The 16321-nt window shown below is 47.2% G+C and overlaps 2 protein-coding genes across 5 annotated transcripts in view; one reads left to right on the plus strand and one right to left on the minus strand.

The window, feature by feature from the left end:
* LOC8033661 (serine/arginine repetitive matrix protein 2) overlaps positions 1-4940 on the minus strand; it is an 87521-nt gene extending 82581 nt beyond the window's left edge. Inside the window, exons 1-2 of one of the 4 annotated variants that reach the window (XM_029973929.4) lie at positions 4757-4940; positions 785-1044 (exon numbers count right to left, since the gene is read on the minus strand). In XM_029973929.4, coding sequence (XP_029829789.2) covers positions 785-1023 — 239 coding nt within the window. In that variant the 5' untranslated portion in view covers positions 1024-1044; positions 4757-4940. The remainder of the gene's footprint in view (positions 1-784; positions 1045-4756) is intronic. The other 3 variants (XM_029973930.4, XM_029973928.4, XM_040213607.3) reach the window with 3 other exon arrangements.
* Positions 4941-12489: 7549 nt separating this feature from the next.
* Positions 12490-16321, plus strand: part of LOC8033664 (THO complex subunit 6 homolog) — a 39853-nt gene continuing 36021 nt past the window's right edge. The window contains exons 1-7 of the mRNA XM_029973931.3: positions 12490-12597; positions 12939-13057; positions 13131-13204; positions 13304-13355; positions 14147-14236; positions 14303-14351; positions 14423-14503. Of these exons, the coding sequence (XP_029829791.1) occupies positions 12592-12597; positions 12939-13057; positions 13131-13204; positions 13304-13355; positions 14147-14236; positions 14303-14351; positions 14423-14503 (471 nt within the window). The 5' untranslated portion in view covers positions 12490-12591. The remainder of the gene's footprint in view (positions 12598-12938; positions 13058-13130; positions 13205-13303; positions 13356-14146; positions 14237-14302; positions 14352-14422; positions 14504-16321) is intronic.

The following is a 16321-nucleotide window of genomic DNA, read 5'->3' on the forward strand; positions in this document are numbered from 1 at the left end:
TAAATTGTCTCCTCTGAAACATTGAACCAAAACCCTTGCCACGGTCAACGGCGGGAGATGACACATGAAACCGGGTTAGCGAGGGCTGCGCATGTGGCACCATCTACCGATAGGTGCGGTAAGCAGACGACACACTCAGTCAAAAGCAGGTGGCGTGGTTGTCTGCTTGCAGCACCCTTCAAGAGATGGCACCAAGGCATAACCTAACCTAACCCAACCGTCTGCATCGACGTGTGCCACTCACCGTGGCAAGTCTGGCTAAATTTTTCACAAGAAGGAAGTCACACCTTCAAATTTCACGACGCAAAATCCCCCACTAAAATGCACCTTTGATAAAAATCCGAGACTGCTATGTGCAGGCACTAAATTTTGCAGCCTATTACGAGCGAGGCGAGCAACGAGAACACCCTATACTTACTTGCATGTCCTCTAGACATCCATGGTGAAAGCAGCACAAGTTGAAACGAAGGACGAAAACGGACATAGCCACGAGCTGACTAATAACTGAAGCTTGCTGCATTCACAATTCACCCGCACCAGCTGCACAACTGCCGTATTCAATTTACAAGTGCAACCTATCTCAAGACAGAACCGGAAGTACACTGTCTTGCACCTTTCTGCACTGTGCTACACTTTTCTACATCAGTGCAGGCTAGTGCAGGCAAAGTGAACGAGCCCAGTGTCAGTTGTCCTGTCTGTCACTACTTGTACCGTTTCCACAATGAATACTCGCCAAACTGCCCACTCAAAGCACCCCCACCCCTCGAGAAAGCGAGTGACGCACCCCTGCTCCTCCATCATCTCCTGCAGCTCGAGGCACTTGATCTCAAGCTTGCGCTTGCGCTCGTGGTCCAGGATCTCCTGGTTGGCCTTGCGGTTCATCTGGGCATCCAGCCGCTGGATGTCCTCCTCCGTCTTGTAGTTCACCTTTTCTTTGGACCGCTGCACGAAGGACAGGTTGCGCTGCACGTATCCATTGGTGCCGCTGCCACGCGCCGTCTGCAGCCCAATGCCGTTGTACATGGTGCTGCTTTGCTGGGCCTCCTGGGGGAGAAGTAGGAAGAGCCGAGAGTTGACAAACTGGGGAGGGCAGACGACACCCGACATGTCCTTATTGGGGCCAAGGTGTTTAGGCGACACCCTTCTACGATTCCTATCGATGACGTTAGGACCAGGATTTGCCTCGTTGTGACTTCGCGGGTTGTAACCCTGGCTACCTATCGTCGGTTGCGAAAGGCACGTTCGACGAGGTACGTAAAAAGCATGCTGGAAACTTGGAACCAAGGCAATCTCAAACAAACAGCGTCAAAGTCAACGGTCTAGCATTACCCTTGTTTCCGTCGATGAAAGCGAGATTCATACAACTAAAGACGTCACAGCAAGCGTTTGGCAGAACGTGGAATACCAATCACAGTTACAATGTTTGGTTGTGCGTGTCATCGATAGTCTGTCACAACATGAGATCTGCAGAAAAAGCTGTGCTCTTAGTGCAAGCTTTCTACCTTCAATAACTTTAGCGCATGAGTATGCGAAGCCGAAGCATTATGAAAGGCAATGGGCACGTGCCGCAGGTGAAGCTTTTCTTGCAGATCGTGTGTTGCAACTGACCGGAAACAAATTTAGAGCACTAAGTAGTGTCTACCTCCTATATGACCTTTCACTGGAAATACTAGGAGGAAATTGTCAACAAAGATGTGACACATTATACTCCATTCCACGATAACTTGGCGAACTGTGAAGGCTGCGGCCCCCCCAACCCAATAAGAATGCCGCAACAAAACTTGTGACAACACTCCATGGTCGAGGCCACGGAGGCCTCGTTGCCGCCACAGTAACAGTACTGTCCGCGACAAAAAGTTGTTCAAGGCTTCTTCTTCTTTTAATGAAAATTGAACTCGCGCAATTGCATTTCTATCAACACTACGCTAAAAGACACAGAAGAAAGACAAAAAGATATGGTGCTTTTTAACGATACCTAATTCGGATTAACAATTTTTTATAAAACAATGCAGCTTTTAAACAATGTTTGAACAATCGCAGCTGTGTAATCCTAATGCTTCTGCTCTGAATATCGCCTTGGCATTAACACCCGCCACAGACTGGCAGGCAAATTGAGCGTGTGGTTGTCTCCTCAACTGCTCCCGAAGAGCTCGCCACTCTAGCAGATGGCAATGTTGCGGCAGTAGACGTTGATCCGAAGTTGGTTGGTTGTGCAGCAGACGACTCTTGGCCAGCAGACGACAGCCGGTTCCTCCAAACCTCGCATTTGGCGCAGTGACACACACGCTCCCGTGACGCGTTGTCACATGCCTCGCTCTGACGCTCTTATTGGGTTGCGGGGGTCGTAGCCTTTACAGTTCGTGAAGTTATCGTGAAACGGGGTACAGTCACTGACAAGGCGAGAACGGCAGGCCGTCTTTTTCGGATACCAAGACCCCAACATGCATTTGTTGCCTTCTGTATTGTTTTAGCTACGCGTGCACGTCCCAATCCCACGAGATGCCCAAGTGTCATCGTAGGTAGGAAGCTCGTACCAGTGATGGCATTACCGGCCCTTCCCTGCCGTTTTCATCCTACCAGTGACCGCAGAAGCCTACAACTTGATAAGCCCCTGAAACTTATATATATAAAGTAGAAGAAAAATATTGAGCTCAAGCACATAGCTCCACAAAAGTGGTTTCAGTCCGACAACTTTTTAAACTAGCGGTTTTGAAAGTATACCCAGTTCTCTTTCCTTTTCTCTCTAAGGAAGCTGGTCAAGAGAGGAGCAGCAAGCTTTTCTCGCACGAATTTCGAGGCCCAGGAAAATCCCAAGTGGGCACAAAATGGCGCATGGGGACCTCAATCCGGGTTGCTGCCAATCGATGGTACAAGACAAGAAAAGCAAATTGGAGGAGTGTTTAAACAGGTCCGTCTACCTTTGAGGTATAGCGACACTGGTTAACGGTGTTGGTGAGAAGTATAGCCTCTGCGGTATGACAAACAACCTGAGATTTTTAACAGGCACCTCGGTGTGGTGGTTACATGAATGCACACCAGTATGATAGTCATCCATGCCAAAACCTGGCATAGGAGGGGATTTAGCGACTCTATGGAACCAATAAAATCCAGAATATGTGCTCGAGGTCCAGAAGAGCACATGCTTTAATTCCACATACCTTTGGACCAGTAATTTAGTAAATAGTGGATTGAATAATCACACCTTTATTCAAGAATGTGTTTTCCACAATTATGGAAAGCACGAAGACATCAGTCCAAGACTACCGTGTGATGCGATAGAGGTACAAAGCAAGAAAGATTCGCAATGAGTGGAAGGTAGACAAAAGGAAAAGGGGTGGTTCCTTTACAGAGAGAAATTCTGTCTTTCAATCTGAGGTGTGCAAAGATTTGCAACCTCCAAAATGAGGACTTAACAACACTTCCAAGAGGCTGCTTCTCAGCAGGTGTCACTCATACGTTAACAGCAGGATTGTAGTCCTCCAGCCTTGCAGCGAGATGTATCCACAATTTTTCGAATTCCCAATCGTCAGTTTATTTATTTTTTTTTTTCGCTCCCTAAATATTGTTTTCGTGTTTGTTGTAATTCATCTTTTGCCACCAAGTTAGTACCCAGAAGCTCCTTTCATCCCCTTGCTAATGGCTATTATTTTTGTTTCTTCTAATTTGCTACCAAAGAATCTTCAAACCAAGTACCTGACAGGGCACACCAGTTCTTTTAAAAATGACGAACTGTTAACAAAAAAAAATTATAACAACAAAGTAATAATGTGACTGGAGCAAAAACTATTTGTCTGCCAAAATCGAAAAACCTATATAGAAGTGAGGCATTCAAAGCATGAATCGAAAAATAACTATTCATTTGTTTTACCAATCTCTGCAAGTGTAGAGCACTGTTTTGCTCCAATGTTAGAAATCTCCTCATAACAAAGGCGACACCTCAGTTTTTGTGCATTCCAGTTCAACTAGTGCATTTGTGGCAGAAAAACCAATGAGAGCAATGAGCGGATATAATAAGCATCTTCAATGTTTTGAAGAGAAGCAGACACGACTTTACTGCAGATATTGCAAGCACCGAGGATCACCGAGAAACCAGATTTCGCGCGCGCGTCGTGGTCATACCGAAGCAACAGCCGACAGTGCTCGTCCAGTAGCGTTTAGTACGCATTCCCGCGGTCCATACATCCGAAATTGGTATCGGAGCTCAGCCACCACAGCCCCTACCGCGAAATCAAACCGCTTTAAAACCGGCTGCCAATCGCAGCAGCACGGCTTCGTCGCGTCATAACAACCGACGGCACGATTGTCGTTCAGCCTTCAGTAGGTCAAGCAGGTTTCTGATAGATCAACCCCCGTCGCCAGAAAAGAGGAGTACGAGAAAAAGATTCGCGAGACTTCAATCGTCCTTCGAACTCCTGTTAGACGTCCCTTCAGTCCTAGTATAAAACTATCGGCCACACATCGTGTTCAGCGCGGTTTATTGATCAACTGTAACTGCGCTCACCCGCTGATAAGCAGTTTGCCTTGTTAAGACAGCCATTTGGTGACAACATTGAAGGTCCTCCGTTTCTCCGGGCGAACCAAGGTTACGAAGAATCTTTTGTGGCAACTAGCAAAACCATGGATTAGCCCAGTCAACGGGTGTGCGAAGCGAGAGCCACAAGAGATCGGCTCTCGATGAACGACGGCTGGAATGCGCATAAGACGACGGCCACCGAGATATTTTACTACTAGACTTTGATTATAATAAAATACTCACCTCGAAACAATATCAGTGCGACGTTCAACGTCCTCAGAAAGATAGCACGACCGCGACGATACAAATGCGTCGAAAACACAATCACGGATGCCGCAGCGCACCAGTGCAGGCACCAGGCAGCCAGACATGCACAACAATCCCAGGGTGCTGCGCGGTCTTACACACAGTTTGCCCACTGTAGAATAAGCCTGTGGTAATCGCAAACCACGTGATCGAGGGCCTTGTGTGAATAAAAGTACATTGTAGAACTAAACTCATTACATATTACTCACACAATATTAATTATATTGATAACCTAATAATTTAAAAAGAGCGAAAGTTCCTTAAACAATTATGGATGGATGGATGGATGGATGAATACGGCTGAGCCCTTTGGATCGGGCGGTAGCTTACGCCACCTAGCCATTTTGTTTTACCATTTAAGCTTAGAATATTTAAATGTGAAATCTATATTCACTCCGCAGTGCAAAGAAAGTGAGGCTATGAAACCCCCTTGCCATCAGTGATTAAGAAAATACCTAGTTTTCTCTCGATTTCTGCCACCATTCACTTAATCTTTGCTTGGTAATCTCTACAGTCTTGAAATCCACTCTCCCTTCGCTGTCTCTAAAACCCAATGACTTTATTAAATCTATGTTGTCTTCGGTAGGCATAGGGTGAAGCCCTTTACAGTAGAGTATCAAGTGCTCAGCCGTCTCGTCCTCCTCTCCACAAGCAGTGCACACTGTATCAATTTCCTGGTACTTCACTCTGTAGAGATTACCCTCTCACCACGGATGGGGTAACTATAGTCGGTTACAAGTCAAGAAGGTAGGAGAAGCTCCTCCCACAAGCGTGATGCGCCCGTTTCAAATCCCTCCGCAGTCGAAAGAAGAGTTCGCTGGAAACGCTCCTTGTTCCGCTTCAATGGATTCCCACTTGTCTCCGATCCCACTTTTTAAGAAAGCGACCTTTGTATTCATCGGGGAGGGAACCGAGCCCCTGAAAGCAGCCTTTGTATCCATCGGGGGGGAAGCTAATCCCCGAAAGTCGTATTTGTTTCCATCGGAGGAGGAAACCTCTAATCTCCCTCTCGTGGGTTCCACAATGCTGAGTCGAAGTCGAAAGATAAAGCAAATATGTACAGAAAGGCAAGACCCTCCTCGCGCGCTGGCCGCGACGTCACGGAAACGATGGGACGCTATTGGATGCGGAGGTGGCGGAGGGATATAGGATTCCCTTTGAGGGGCATTTGCCGCTACCTTCTTAACCTGTAACCGACTATAACCACATTTTATGCTTCGTTTTTATTGTTTTGCTTTTCAAGATGGCGGCCCCCATGGCATTTTGTGTACCCGGTTCTCGCGTCCGCTTGCGTTGCGCTTTCGCTTTATTGTGACGTGCGCACCACTGGACGACAATCACAGGTAATTTATTCACACAAGAGTTATTTCAAGCAGGCAAATGTTTATTTTCGTTCTACATAGTACAATTTATAAAACGTTACAAACAGCACATACAATGATGCGGTTGCTGACGGGTATTATCGAACATACACGGTAGTACAAACAGTTTGAATGTTAGCCTTCAAGCTATGTGCATAAACAATAATAAACCCAAGATCAACAAACATAGTCTAAACACGCAGAAGTAAAGTCGCGGTAAAGGTATTTCAAAACAACTATTCATAAACCATGCAAAAAAAACAAACTGAACAGACGCGACAGTTTTACATAACGAGTGCGATTACAAACCAGTTGCTTTACAGTAACTACAGGCTAATGTGGTAAAGAATAAAGCTGTGCTTGGAGGTGCATTTGACCTGCCTGTCCTTTCCCCCCCCCCCCCCAAGATGAATGTTCAACACACCTGGGGGGTATGTTCGACTACAAATGTTTCGTTTCTCCTAAAAAGAAATGGAAGTGATGGAAGTGAAGATATTGCGTCTGATTTGTTAGAGGCTCAAATGATGAAAGTTCCCGCTTTCGTCATTTGAGCCTCTAACTAATCAGACGCAATATCGTCACTTCCATCACTTCCCTTTCTTCTTTGGAGAAACAAGACACTTGTCGAACATTGTTCCCCTGGTCAGTTTTCTATGATATGTTGGATCTAGCCAGTCAATTTTTTCAGCACAATGTTAAGCTGTTAGGTTCGATGACAGCGCGCCTTTACAACTCTCCGTCTCCTGATCTGCCTAACGGGGCTACTGGCCCTTCGACAAAAATATCACCTATCATCGACAAACCGTAAGCACCTAGAATGCCACTTTCTGACTGCAGCATCACCATTGAACATTGTAATCCATGGAAGCAACCTCCTGGCTCAGCATTCTTCACTCATCGCCCTCGCCAACCTCACCTAATCTCGTTATTGCTGATCACTGGTGAAGCACACCCGCCAGCAATATGAAAGTGAACACCTTACCTGGATTCTTGCCCGTTTTACGGCTCCCTAAAGCTATACTGACTCTCAACGTCTCAAATAGTATGTGGCTTGGGGGTCTAAACTTTGCATTCTAGCCTTCTTCTGGAACAGAGCTTGTTCCAAAACTTGCAGGAGCGTCAAAAACAAGAAGAGGGCTGTTCACCTTCATATCGCTCACGGGCGTACCTTCAAACTCCGGCTCACGTCCCACCTGCCCCTGCTGTTTTCTGTCTGTCGACAATGTCGCCACTCTCCAATGCGACATTTATGATTTGTGGTTCCACCAGAAATGTGAAGATGTATCTCTCGCTTTGTATAGACGCCTCTCCTCATTATCAACCGAGTGGCTCTGTGCGGCGTGCCAGCTCCCACCCCTGGCCGATGACCTCTTTTCATCCCCTAAGCAGCACAGAGCCCCTGTGTACCCCACCATCATCGCCAACTCTACCAAGTAGTTCTCCGACCCGCCTCCGGCGAGCGACATCGGCAGCATTCACCGTTCGCATGACAACTTCGCATTTGGCATAGTTGTCGTGTGAAAAGTGCGCAATCGGAGTCTACAGACTCCAATCCCGTTTGGTTTTCCAACATTTGCTTTCTAAAAAACAACCTTCCTGACTTTAAAGCGCTGAAGTAATCTTTCCCGAATACAATATTCGCTGTGTGCGAGACATGGCTGGACGCCTGTCTTTGGTGGGCAATTAATGGGGAATTGATCAATCTCGCACAATTCTCTTTATTCCAGCAAAACTGTCCCTCCTTGGGGCGAAGGAGTCCGTCCTCGCCATGCCATAACACCTGCCCTGCCAACGTCTCGACCACCTCACCCCTTCGGGTCTAGAAGCCATCTTTGTCGAGGTATTTTGCAAACATGGAAAGCTTCTTTTGGTGTCTACCTACTGCCCACCCTCCCTCCGTGAACAATCGTACGCCCTCCTCCAAAAGAGCCTACAGCGCGTCGACCCCAGCAAGTTCTCTGCACTGTTCATCTGATCCACTTGATGACATGCTGTAAGACGTATTGGAAACTGCTGGCCTCACCCAGCTTCATGACGCCTCATTCTACATTTCTCAAAACAGCAACGCTACATTCCTCGACCTCGTCTGCACCAATAATCCCACCTTATCCTACCGCTGCAGTGAAATCCAGCCTACCAGGCAGTGATCGCAGTGCTCTCCTCACCAATATCCATTGCCCTAAGCGAGGTCATCATGCCAAGAAGTTCCAGCAGTTCTAAAAAAAACGATTTCCCTCATCTCAATCAGCTCATCCACCTCGCTCCCTGGTTCATCGTGTTTGATCACCCATCGGCTGACGAGGCCGACGACCTCTCACTCAACATATCAGCAATTCAGCGCAAATGTGTTCACCCTAAGGATCAACAGGAGGCACGGCAGCCTTCCATGGATGACAAAGGAGATTGCAGTCTTAATCAGACGTAAACACTGACTATTCAAGAAGTGCCTCTAAATCCCACTCATCTTTACCAAGCCCACCAGGCACGTACCGAAGTCAAGCATCTCATTCATATCTCCCATAACGATTACCTACCAACCAAGAGCAAAAGCAACGTGCCAGCCCAAACTCTTGGGCATGTTTTCACTATAAAAAAAAAAAAATGTTCCATGCGCCGATCTTCACACATCACGGCAGGCCCTATTCTAATCTTGACATAGCAGAGCTCTTCTCTTACCACTTTTCTCGGGCTGTAGCATTACTTGACCCTACCGCACCTAACCTTTGTCCCACCCAACCCACAACTCAGCCAATCAAGGCCACACCAGCAATCACACTCTCTTCCATAGTCATTCTTCAAAGTGAAACCTACGAAGCTGTCGCCTGTGTCAACTCCTCTCAACGCCCTGGACCAGAAAGCCTCCACCCTGCATTGCTTAAATCCTGTGCTGGCTGTATCTCCCCCGTCCTCACTCGCCTCGTCAACGATTTTCTCTCCCACAGCTCTGTTCCTAAATCCTGGAAAGTTGAGTCAGTAACGCCTCTCAAAAAGGGACACGGTGCCCCCTCAAGTCTAAAATCCACTTGTGACGGAGTGTATTACCGACTCATTCGGTGGTGTGCGTGCGGGCACGTGTGTGTGTGTGTGTGTGTCCCACCGTGGCGTTCGCGCCAGATTACAAGGAATCCTCGCCTCGCGGCCAGGGGAAGAAAATAGGACAAAGAAGAGGGACAGCAAAAAAAGGGGGGTTTAGCCATCGCAAGCCTTCGGACGGAGAACGTTGTAGCAGTTGTCTGTGTTGCGAACTAGTCCTGGGTACTGTCTCTCCTCAACGTCGGGCCCCGACGTTGAGGAGAGACAGTACCCAGGACTAGTTCCGGCACATATAACTTTATCTAAACTCGGCTTGAGTTCGCGACACAGACAACTGCTACGACGTTCTCCGTCCGAAGGCTTGCGATGGCTAAACCAAACAATGGAGCCCCCGCCAATATGGTTTCCGCCCGGCAGGAGCTGCGAATCGGCCCTTGCAGCTTTCACTTATGCACTCAGCACCAGCCTCGACAACCGAACTCCGTGCGAGATCGTCCAGTTAGACTTCAGAAAGGCTTTTAACAGCGCAGACCACAGCTTGTTTCTATCCAAACTCCAACAGATGGGAATCTCCGGCATGAGGAATTAAAAATTTACTTTTTCACACTACCTTATTCTTCAAGGGCTCTTTTCGTGATTTAGCACAAACTGGAAACACTACTAACAGGTAGGGTGTCGACTGAGCTAGGTCATGTGTGCCATTGCGTGTCAAAGGGGCTTTGAGAAAACTAATTGAAGAACACTTTGCCCAAGCTCAAGAGAAAAAATCTTGTTCTTGACCACTGCCTAACACAACATGATGGGAGCAACCGGTTATTGTTTTCTTCCAATGACTTCAGAACGAGGTCTACTGGCACGACAACCAGCTCTGGTTGTCGTGCTGATCCCTAAGACAGATCGTGATGAGGAAGAGCTAGAGATAAAATTTAAAAGTGCTAACGAAGACGAGGACAAAAAGGAAGGCGAACAGGACGAGCGCTTGCTCCCAACTGAACATTTAGCGCTTTTAAATTTTATATCATGAACCAACTCGCCCGCTTCGCCACTTTAGTAAGAGCTAGAGCCCTCCTAGCCACTGTTTTTTCCCAGATATGCAGAACTACCTTTACTGCACTTACCCAACCATTTACACAGTTTGTTATATGACAAGTTGCAGATTATTGTCAAGTGACCACTTGTGGCTGCGACATTCATAACATTCCTCATGAGGAATGTTATGCCGCAATGTCAATTTCGGTGGCCCTATTACAGCTATAATCTGTTTCAGCCTAATTTTACAAAGAAAAGCACTGCCGCCCTTTGGAGCTAATCAGAGCAACGAAGCAAGTTTTGTGAGAGCTCTCCGTAGGAGGTGTATACCCCCACAATATGTTGTCCCGTCCCTCAGCCAAATGTTCCAATTGTCTCGTTGGTGCCGTAGCTTTGGTAATGCCCTGTAAGCTGCAGAAGGATGAGTCAACCTAGTTCCAGTAACAGTTCACCTCACGTACGAATATGACCAGAAAATGCTCATGCTACCCAAGGATGAGGGTCGACAAATTTCCCAGCGTACGGTCTCCGATTTTCTTCTCGTGGCCCAGATGATGAGCTGCCTCTTGAGTTTCCTCACTTCATCCCCCTGGTTACTGATGGTCCTTGTCTCTGGTGTCCGGCCCTTGCAGCTTGCCTCCACACGTTTGTCGCCCTCGTGGTATTCTCTGCGATTCTCCGAGGAACCATCGTACTGGAACAAGAAAGTAACAGTATACAGTGAATGGACAAAGCGAGACACACCTTATACTCAGGGGCAGATCCAGAACTCCGTTTGGGGAGGGGGGGGGGGGGCAGAAAGTTTGTAAGGATGCTATTCTCCCCTTCTTTTGTGTGCACCGGGGGGTCCAGCCATGTCAAACTGCCCTCCGAGATGGGGGGAGGGGGGGGGGTCGACTTTGTTTGTGGGGGGGGGGGGGGGGGCGTCGCTTCCTTTTGGATCTCCCCCTTGGATCTGTCCCTGCTTATACTTCTAAATTAGATAAGTACTGTGGGTCTTACTGCATGGCGTGCCAAGCGGAGATAAATAATGTCTGGAGCTTGACGGGGGGAGGAGGGGTCTCGACGCATGCTGGACGACAGGTGCCAGATGCTGCCATACCCACAGGGTATCCTGACGAGAGAGAGAAGACAGGTGTGAGTTCAGGAAATTGGCATGTTTGAGCAACACTTCTTAGAGTTGCCTTCCCGTTAATTCCCTTCAAGGGACATCCATCTGACTAGTTAATTCAGAATTATGTTCAATGTACCCTGTCAACTTGCTTAGCCAAATGCAAATATATAACAAGTGGTAAATTCACTTTTTATAATGTTGCCTGTTTTTTTTTTTTTTTTTTTTTTTTTACATTTTATGCTATGATGCCAACTTCACTTTTATGATTTTACAGATTAGCAAATCCAAGGTTCGGTGCTGATCCGCGTCATTTGCTACTATATTTACATTTTCCAGTAAAATGGTGTGAAAGTTTCGATACGTGGAGGTTGCGCGTGAACAAGCAATTCATTACGTTCGACCGTTTTACAAGTCACGTCCGACGTACATACGACTAAGAAATTAACCGAGTCACATGCACTGCGTTGGAGAAAAGACGATCGTGCCATGGCCTGACGCGAAGGACAGCACGAGCACTTTAAAATGTTTGCACTCACCAGCAACGAACTTGAAGCGGAATCCCGGAATCTCGAACGGCGAAGTGAGTCCCCGGCTTTTTGGCTTCTTGCCTGAGCAGGCCCATTTAGAACACATTCATAGCGCGATTCGGTAACTCACGTGACACTAAAACGACAAGCGAGGATCCAACCGAAAGGGAAATGTACTAGGAAAGAGAAATTCGCAGAACAGCAACACCGACAACGCCGACAACGCGACCGGCGACATGGCTTCGGTTAGGGCAATGAACTTTTTTGAAGCTAACGGTAACTGCTCGATTTTTTCTTTCCATGTTGGTTTATCATTATTACCTAGCTTATTATGTTTTCTAAAAATAATAACATTAACGCACTCAATTTAGTCAATTGCGATTCTTTTTGACGCTGTTTTTTTGTTTGTTTTTGTTTGACAACTTCAGTTGTCGCCATCCGGCTTGAGGAGCGCTGTGTATGCGCGATTACCGGAAGTGGCCTTGAGTGGGACCACTGGTTATGATTCCACCGATTCCACTGTGGTCTTGCGCTTGTGCGCTTGCGCGAAGGTAACTTCTCCCTCTAGCCACCAGAGGACAGGGCAGCAAAACAACACAAACATCATCATCATCATCATTCCGCGTGAAATCGTATTCCAGCGTCCTACGTCCTCGAGCTGCCTCGGAATTGAAATCTTGAAGACAGCCGGTCCAGCGTGCCGTGAAAATGCCGGTGCGTGTAAATTACCTCTCGTTTTCCGTATTCTTTATAAACAGTACGTTCCCGTGGACTTTCCCTTGTACCTATCGGGTAAATGAAAAATCAAGATTACGCCGCCTTATTACAGGCCAGCGACATCAATGCCGCGTCCCGAACCTCGGTTCGAACGGTGAACTACGTTTTGGCTTCGTGCGAGTATTCAAATAAAAGCAAAATTGTATCAGTAAACAGCACCAGCGTTATTTAAATATTGACGGCTTCGATATGGGTGCAACAAGGGCGTATACTCCTCTGTAGCTAGCTCGATTCAACGTTCAATGTGTGACGTCCTACGGGCGTTTCGGTGTTTTCAGAGTGAAAAGGCCATGGATAACCTGAAGAAATACTACACCACGATCTACGCCCAGTGCTTCTCGCCTTGCCAGAAGTACCTCGTTGCTGCCAGCAACTACGGCGAGATTGCCGTCTTCGCGTAAGTCCTGGTTTTGCAACGTCTTCCAATTACTTGTCAACGAACTTGACGCCTTCCTTCGTGTCTCTGACAGAGCTTCCGAGTTCCTTTCTAACGAAGAGACGGAAGCAGAGGACCACTCCAGAGATCCCATCTACAAATTCCAGGGTGATTGGATTCTGCTCGTCCCTCTGCAAGCGTTTGGCATCTTTTTCTCTTGTTTTTGTGCAGTTGTATTATGTAACCTTTTGTTTTGTTGCCTCGCAGCTCACAGCAGCAGCATATTTGCCTTGGTTATGTCCGAAGACTTTTTGATCAGGTAATTTTCGTTATTATCATCTTCTGCAGGCACGCGTTGATGATGTCCATAGGAAGCGTGTGGCAGTGGCACCACGGTGTGGTTCTTAGTAGAAGCATTTCGCATAGACCTTGCATGTAGCAGCTGACCTTGGTTTCTAGTCAATGTCTGCTTGTCTGAGCTCAGCGCTATACAAAACGTTCAAGGCCACAGTCTGTGCTAACCTTTTTTTTTACATAAGACCCGGAAATCGAGAACACGTGCTGGTGAAAACAGTCGCAATCATCTCATTCTGAAGGCGGCAGGATCAGTTTTACGAACGCATTGAAACGGAGTGATCTCTGGCACAGTGTTCAAGCCAGCGTTCCTCAAAGTCAGAGCAGACCTGCCTAGCGGGAAGTGCCATGGCAGCGAGACTTTTTTGTTTTTGTTTTGTTTATTCTTTCCTCAGTTGCGCCGTTTTACCGGCTGAGATACCGTCGGCATATGCTACTTGGGCGTGCACCCTTAGGATTTACACTGGTCGATCATGTTGCAGCATTTGCCGTGCTGTGTGTCCTCAGCTAAAGAGTATCTTACACCATCCTACCTTCGCCCAGCGTGCATATCTTCACCCGTTGGCCTCGGCCAACCGGTGAAGATATGCAGGTGTTCTTTCGGGTGTTTGAACAAAACAGATAATTAATTTGCAATAAATGCATTAGTCAACTGGCCAAAAAAATATTCGCTAATTGTCGCAACTCGTGGTAGACTTCTTATATAGGCAGGAAGGTATGATATGCGATACCTGCACCTCCAACTTATTTCCTCAGTGGCGGCAATGGGGAGATTTTAGCCTGGGACTGGAGCAGCCTCAAGAAGAAGTCGGCCAAGAAGTCTTGGTCTCTCAGCATACCTCAAGGGTAATATCGTGCCATCATATAGGGTTCGCGATTGTTTGACAACTTATTTTTTGCTTTTCTTTCTAGAGAAAACATTGTGCAGCCTGAAGTCAACACGCTGGTCCTCACTGGAAAGGTTGGTGCCATTTCATGCTCTCTGCCTTTCGTGCTTTAACCTTTCGCGTTGGCCTCGGCCAACGTTTTCAGGACTCTGAGCAGAGGGTTCTCTTGGCGGGATGTGGCGACAACAAGGTTTATGCGTGGGACATTGAAACACGAATACTGCTGGTAGGTGTCTGTTTTAAGCTTTCGTTGCTGCTACGCAAAAATTTCCGAGCTATAGACACCTTTCCGGCTGCAGCCTCGAAGGGGCGTCCCTGATTTTGAGGGTAGACGTCAATGTTGCCTGACCTCGCTGGACTGCGGCTTTTCTTGCCGGTTGGCTGTGGCAGCCTGCATAGAGCATCTCCAAACACTGCTGGCGGTTAAATTGCTGCTTTTTTTTTGTTATATGGCAAATATACTTTCTTGAGGCCTCTAAGAAAGCATTGTACCACCTTTGGAAACAAAACTGAACAAATTTAACCTATTTTTGGCTAGTTTGTGCACTTCAAAATGAATGCAACTCAAATGTTTGTTTCATTTTAGGCAGTTTTCTTCACTCCGCCAAACACTCGGCCACAACAATCAACAAAGAGTTAAAAATACTTGACCACACTGGATAGTCGTAAGGCGTGGGTTATTCCCCGCTCACAACATGGAATTCAACAAGTCTCAGCATTCAAGCCACATAATGTATGTGCCACACGGTGTCACCTAATTGTAAAACTTTTTTTTTTAATACTCAAATGATGCAGCACATCCACTCTGCAGTGTCGCCAACAGTCGCTCTACGACGATCGGACGGAATCTGCTCTTGGTTTGGGGCATTTTGAGGAGAGCTTGGATTTTTCACAGCACCAAAACAAGGGGACGAGCATGTTTGTTCTGCTTCCTGCTGCAACCAATACCACCTTCCCAACCCCGATCAGCTAATTTTGTCAAAGATCGAGAAGGCTCTCGGTGAATTATGTTGGAGGAAATAATCCTTGAAGGCCGAGCAGAACTCCCTGAATAGGAGTCATTCAGGCTATGAGGCCTAGTTCTCACAGAGGAAGACAATACAAAAAGAGCACCGCATTTGCTCGTACAATGAACACACCTTCTTTCCCGAAAAATTGACACATATTTGAGGGTAAAACTTTTGCATTTACACACTTCGTGCAAATGTCATATTAGGGACCAATATAACACAACAAGGTACTGTGGCACGTTTCTGCTGATGGAGGCGCACCCACGGCTGGTCAGGAGCGCACCCCAGTAACCATGCTTTATCAATTGCGAACCTTTTTAACGCGCTTTCGGCGTGCCTTTTGCCAAAGGAAAAGCGCTGTGCGAAGTTCTCTCAGCATGGAGAGCAACGCGACCGTTCTTAGGCCTAACCACTTTCACGATTTCACTGTCTGAAAGCGGACTACAGACGACGACGTGTTTGTTGACATCAATGCATCCGATGGGCGAAGAATGTCCGAGGCTGGGCTATTTCTCGACCCAAGCTTCGCCAAGTGTGCGTGCTGCTCGGTTTCATGGTTGATCACTTCCACAAATACGCCACAGCGCACTTGCAGCCATTACGAGAGCGGCTTGGCTTGACTTGGCCTGACCACTTGGCGGCAAAAGAAAATGGACTTGGTGGCTAGCTAAATTGGACGCAGTTTGAAACTCGTGGAGCCGAAAATTGAAGGTGCGTTCATTACGAGAGCTCTGCTCACCCGATGTACACTATGCTACCCGATGCAAAGGGAAGAGCCGACAAATCCAGTCCAAGCCTTAGATTAGATTGAATATGATTGAGGGCACAACACTAGACTAGATTCAGTTAGAGCTACTAGATTTAGAAACAAATGGGAAAGTCACAGACCCCATTTTTAATCCAAACCTCAAGCCGAAAGCGTGCATATGGCGGCCACGCGGTCATGCTGCCATTTGGTTATTGACGTGTGTGGTTGAGCGTTATGTTTTCATCGTGTTTCCAGAAGTGGCCACTTCACTGATTATGTCGGCGGC

Source organism: Ixodes scapularis, unplaced genomic scaffold, assembly GCF_016920785.2.
Source record: "Ixodes scapularis isolate PalLabHiFi unplaced genomic scaffold, ASM1692078v2 PGA_scaffold1__304_contigs__length_218370807, whole genome shotgun sequence".
NCBI classification, from domain to species: Eukaryota; Metazoa; Arthropoda; class Arachnida; order Ixodida; family Ixodidae; genus Ixodes; species Ixodes scapularis.